Source organism: Barbus barbus (genome assembly GCF_936440315.1).
Source record: "Barbus barbus genome assembly, chromosome: 12".
Lineage (NCBI taxonomy): Eukaryota > Metazoa > Chordata > Actinopteri > Cypriniformes > Cyprinidae > Barbus > Barbus barbus.
In genome coordinates, this window is record NC_136740.1 from 16446823 (window position 1) to 16452543 (window position 5721).

General features: G+C 36.8%; 1 protein-coding gene across 1 annotated transcript; it reads left to right on the plus strand.

Annotated features, from left to right (window-relative positions):
• Nucleotides 1-1743: 1743 nt before the first annotated feature.
• LOC306877756 (apolipoprotein C-II-like) lies at nucleotides 1744-4578 on the plus strand. Its single transcript, XM_079429705.1, has 4 exons — nucleotides 1744-1836; nucleotides 2359-2421; nucleotides 2578-2734; nucleotides 3692-4578. Exons 2-4 carry the CDS (start codon nucleotides 2373-2375, stop codon nucleotides 3786-3788), a joined length of 303 nt encoding a protein of 100 aa, XP_079285831.1. The 5' UTR covers nucleotides 1744-1836; nucleotides 2359-2372; the 3' UTR covers nucleotides 3789-4578.
• Nucleotides 4579-5721: the final 1143 nt, after the last annotated feature.

Here is a 5721-nt window from a genome sequence, read left to right on the forward strand (position 1 = left end):
ACAGCTCTCAATGGTAACCACCTGCCGAGGTTCATACGAGTGACTGGGTTTATTGTTTATAACACTCTCTCTCGTTAAGTCTCTCATAAACACAATAATATACAGTACAGTACATATATAAAATATTTATCATTATACATATTTTAAAAATTTTCCAACCAACCAAAATCTTTCAACGGGACACCAGCATCACTGGATCATCACTAAGATTCAATGTAATCTCATTATGATTTCTCATTATGATATCTGTCCTGCTGCCAAAGTCATTGTCACTCCCATGTTTCTTTTTTTAGTCAATTATCACATTCATCGACTCCTTCATATTTCCACCTGCTTAAGTTCGTAGCTGTTGTTTGCAACATAGTAACTGGTTATTGGCTGGTTGACCAAACACAGTGTTCTAAAACATCAGCTTGACTGCATCCCCTGGAATGACCAACTGGTGGCTTGTTTCTTTCTCATGATATCGCACAACTCTACACTCTTAAAAAATAACAGTTTCACAAGGAGGTTTTAAAGAAATATGATAGAAGAACCATTTTGGGTTCTCCAAAAAACATTTCAGTAGACCAACAAAAAAACATATTTGAACATTTTAATAATTAAAGGATAGTTCACCCAAAAAGTAAATTCTGTCATTAATTACTCAGCCTCATGTTGTTCCAAACCCGTAAGACCTTCGTTCATCTTTGAAACAAAAATTAAGATATTTATGAAATCTGAGAGCTTTCTGACTCTCCATAGACAGCAAGGGAACTACCACGGTCAAGGCACAGAAACGTAGTAAGTCCATGTGACATTAGTGGCTAAATTGTAATTTTACGAAGCTACGAGAATACTTTTTGTGTGCAAAGAAAACAAAAACAGTGACTTTATTCAACAATTCTTCTCCTCCGGTTCACCCTCTGCCTCCATTATTGAGAGAATCAATTTTGTTTTCTTTGCATTTTTGCCTTTAAAGAGCCAAACAGTTGTTAATCCCACTGACTTCCATAGTAGGGAAAGAAATACTATGGAAGTCAATGGGGACCATCAACTGTTTGATTACCAGCATTCTTCAAAATATCTACTTTTATGTTCAACATAAGAAAGAAATTCATACAGTTTTGGAAAGACATGAGGGCGAATAAATGATGACAAAATTTAGATTTTGGGGTGAATCCCTTTAAACTATCCCTTGCTTTAAGGAACTATCCCTTCGTCATGGGACCATAGGTTCCTATAAAGAAAGTGTATTCATGTTAGTGAAGAAATTGATTTCACAAACTCAGAAATATCCTATCTTGTACAGACACAAAGAAAGATCTAGATACACACACACTCATACTGTTGCTTTAAGTAGCCTCAACAGGCTGACGTGTATTTGGTGAAACAGACTTAGGACTTTATTTGAAAATTTGTTGAAGTTCAGTTACGCAAGACAAGAGCCTTATTTGTCTGCTGGTGGATGGAGAACAGAATATAAAAGATGCTATAACAAGTGTGTTATCATATTAAGAGCTCAGATGTGAGTTTTACTTCATCTTAAATGTCAGACTGTTGATCAAAGTCAGTGAGTTTGTTTAATGTGATCAATCATCTATTTATGTGAAGAGCCATATCTTTTTAACAGGTAATCTCATTTTAGTCCCTTATCTTACAACAAGCACTAGCAAAAAGCATAGCCCCACATCAACACACACACACACACACACACACAAACTCACATAACATTTATCCGAGACAGTTGCACTTTGGCACTTGAGTTATCAAGTCAATACATCTACCCATATATAAGATAGGCCAAAAAGGTTTTGCCGCTAACCCGTCTGACACACTTTCCGCAAAGGAGAAACTGTGAGTACAACCATATTTTCCCTCTTGTATTAAAGACATTATAAAAATGTTCAGATATTAGGAGATATTCTATGATTCTTGACTGTTTAGCACCTTTACATAAACCTGATTAATTCCTCAAATGCACATGACGTAAGTCTTTATAGATGACTGTACACATAATATTGCAGTATTTATATGTTTTGTAAAAAGCTTCAATGCTATTGCAAATATAATAGATAAAATACATGCAGATTTCTTAAACATTTAGATTTTTTCACTACCTTTATTATATGAGCAAATGGTTAAAACAAAGAAAACTAGTAATCGATTAAATGAATGGTTTTTATGCCACTAAAAGTGCTTCATCAGTAAAAGAATAACCTGGTGTAACAGCATATACAGTATGCTTTTAATAGCCTATCAGTGACTTACTAACTGACTGCATGCACTAAAAAAAAAAAAAAAGCCCTCTAGTAGTCCCATTTATATTTTCACACTTGTTCTGCTGTCATCTGACCAGTGCTTTACTAAATCCCTCAGAGATACCTGCCATTATGAACAAGCTACTGGTTATCACAGCTGTCATTGCTTTCCTTGCTCTGGGTACGTACAGACAGACACATTCATAAACATACTCAATTTGGATTATTATTATATCTGCTTTGCTGCTAATGAAGTAACCTAAAATGCAACATGAAAATAAAGAATGATTTCTTAAAACTCATCTCACTCCCTTAAAATTTGGTTCGCCCCCTGCAGGAGCGGAGAGCTTCCGTGGGCCCAGGCAAGTTGAGGAGGAGAAAGGAACCGTTGCCACTGTGGTGGACACACTTAAGTCCTACTACGACCAGAGTGTTGACACTGCCAGCGGTTATGTTGAGACCATCAAGGGCTACAAGCTGAACGAGAAAGCCAAGTAAATCTAATTTTATACGTTACCCTATTCCGTGCTTACAATAATTCCCTTCTGGGCTTTTACACACAGGAACACGTGCAGCTTTCCATTACAATACATGTGGAATGATGAGATTTAACGGAGAATTTGCTGACAATGTACTCACCCTCAGGCCATCCAAGATAGATGTAGAGTTTATTTATTAATCAGAAGAAATTAGGAGAAATTTAGCATAATATCACTTGCTCACCAATGGATCATCAGGCAGTGAATGGGTGCCGTCAGAGTCCAAACAGCTGATGAAAACATCACAATAATCCACAAGTAATTGTCATGTCACCAGCCCACCAATTAACGTCTTTTGAAGTGAAAAGCTATGTGTTTGTAAGAAGTAAACATCAAGGCATTTTTAATTTCAACCCATTGCTACTGGTTAAAATATGAATCAACCATCCATAATATTGCTTTCTTCAGTGAAAAAGTCATTTAATCTGAATCAGAAGAGAAATATTGACAGATTAAGCACTGTTTATGAGCAAAAACAGTTCTAAACAAGTATGTTGGTGAATTTTAAAGTGAAAGGACAACAGGTGATGGACTTTTTCACTGGAAGAAGCATTACTATGGATTATGGACTTTTGTTGTTGTTTTTCAGCTTTTCACCAAACAAGATGTTATTGATGGAATGGAGTAGTTTTGATTATTTGTGGATTGTTGTGATGTTTTTATCAACTGTTTGGACTCTCATTCTGACGGCACCCATTCACTGCAGAGCATCAATTGGTGAGCAAGTGATGTATGCTAAATTTCTCCACACCTGTTCCAATGAAAAAACAAACTCATCTACATCTTTGATGGCCCGAGGGTGAGTATATTTTCAGCAAATTGTCAACTATTCCTATTAAGTTCATGACACCCTGAAAATGACAACTCACAATCCATTTTGTTTTGACAATTTGTTTTTCCTCCTTCATCAAGGAACCTGTATGAAGACACATTTCGTGCTATCAGCACCTACGCGGGCGTCTTCAACGACCAGCTATACCACATTTTGTACCCTCAAGAAAGCTCTTAAATCACGTAGTACCACACCTCAACAGAACTCCATCTCTTTCTGGTCTCGAGTCTATCACCACCCTAGAACTACAATCATATGAACTCAAAACTGTTGAACTCTTGTCTCCCAATGGCCTGTTACCTTTGCCTTGTCAAAAATACTGCACAAGCACATAGCACCCTGACACACATCAGGGGATAAATATGATGTGAAGTTCCGGGGTAAAATCAGGTATAATGCTCAACCACAATATGTGAAACAGAATCATCAACTGTTTCATTGTAGTTAATCTGTATAGATTAAAGAAATCTTTGTATTATATCAACTTTTAGAGGTTCTACATCCATGAGCATTTGCAAATTGCAATAAAGCTCCACATTTGTAGAAAATTAAGTTGTTTTTGAGCCATTAAAGAAGCGATACCAAACAGATCTAAAATATGGAAACTCAAGTACCAATAATCTAGAATCTTAAATGCTACAAAATATGCAAGTTTTAACACTTCCATGAAGAATTACTTGTAACTGGATTCATTTACATGGTATCTGCAAACATATGCCTTTTTAGCGGGATCAAAACGGTTATTAGCAACTGTTTACTCTAGGTCTTTTGACTGAATACAAACAATCTCTCTCTCTCTGAGGAGGAGGCTGGTTAATCAGTTAATACGTACAATTTGTCATGACTGACTATAATTAAGGAATTTCAGTTTAATGAGCTTTTTGAATGAAATGACCTTTTAGTATCATGAGCTGATGTTCTTGGTTTAATAAATGGTAGATGTAAAAATCACACAAAATAAATCTACACATCAGTCATCTGGCATTAGCCGTTGTTGAAACTGATACACTATAACAAATAATTATTTCAACATTAGATTAGCTTTTTCAACCATTAATTACCCTGGAAATGAAACTTGTGTAATCATCCACATCTGTGAACAAAAAAGGGTATTCAAGGCTGAGAATAATCTTTATTTATATATTTATGGTTACATTACAGAACATTATGTGACATTTTATATAAAATATTCTGTGTATATATAGTATCGTTCAAAAGTTTCAAAATAAGAATTGTTTTAAAGTTTTAAGTGAAGTGAAGTGACATACTGCCAAGTATGGTGACCCATACTCGGAATTCGTGCTCTGCATTTAACCCATCCAACGTGCACACACACAGCACTGAACACACACACAGCAGTGAACACACACACAGCAGTGAACACACACACACCGTGAACACACACCCGGAGCAGTGGGCAGCCATTTATGCTGCGGCGCCCGGGGAGCAGTTGGGGGTTCGGTACCTTGCTCAAGGGCACCTCAGTCGTGGTATTGAGGGTGGAGAGAGCGCTGGACATTCACTCCCCCCACCTACAATCCCTGCCTGCCCGAGACTCAAACCCACAACCTTTGGATTACGAGTCCGACTCTCTAACCATTAGGCCACGACTTCCCCAAAAGATTTTAGCGACTTCTGAGATTTCTGAAGACTCATTTCAATGTCACGTGATCCTTCACATATCTTCCTAATATGTTGGATGGTTGCTTTATTTCTTATTATCAATAAATTAAAGTTGTGCTGCTTAATATTGTTGTGAAGAATTATCAGCATACAATAGTTTCGAATTTCCTGTTTTGAAGACGTAAAGCCTACACAATACTACAGTAAAAACTTGGACATAAACCTATGCAGGTTCCAGAACAGAAAAACAACAGTTTGGAACAACATGAGGGTGAATAAATTATGTCATTATTATTTACTTGCTTCTCCCCATATGAAGCACTGGAACCTTGTATAGTCACGCTCTCCATACTCTGATTTTTTTTAGGTTTAAATATTTATAATCATCAGGTTTGCTCAAACAGAGAGAATGAGGTCGGCTTTGGCACACAGCAGGCAGTGTACTTTGCTCCAGGGCGACAGCTGAATTCAGAAGAAAAGAGTTTTG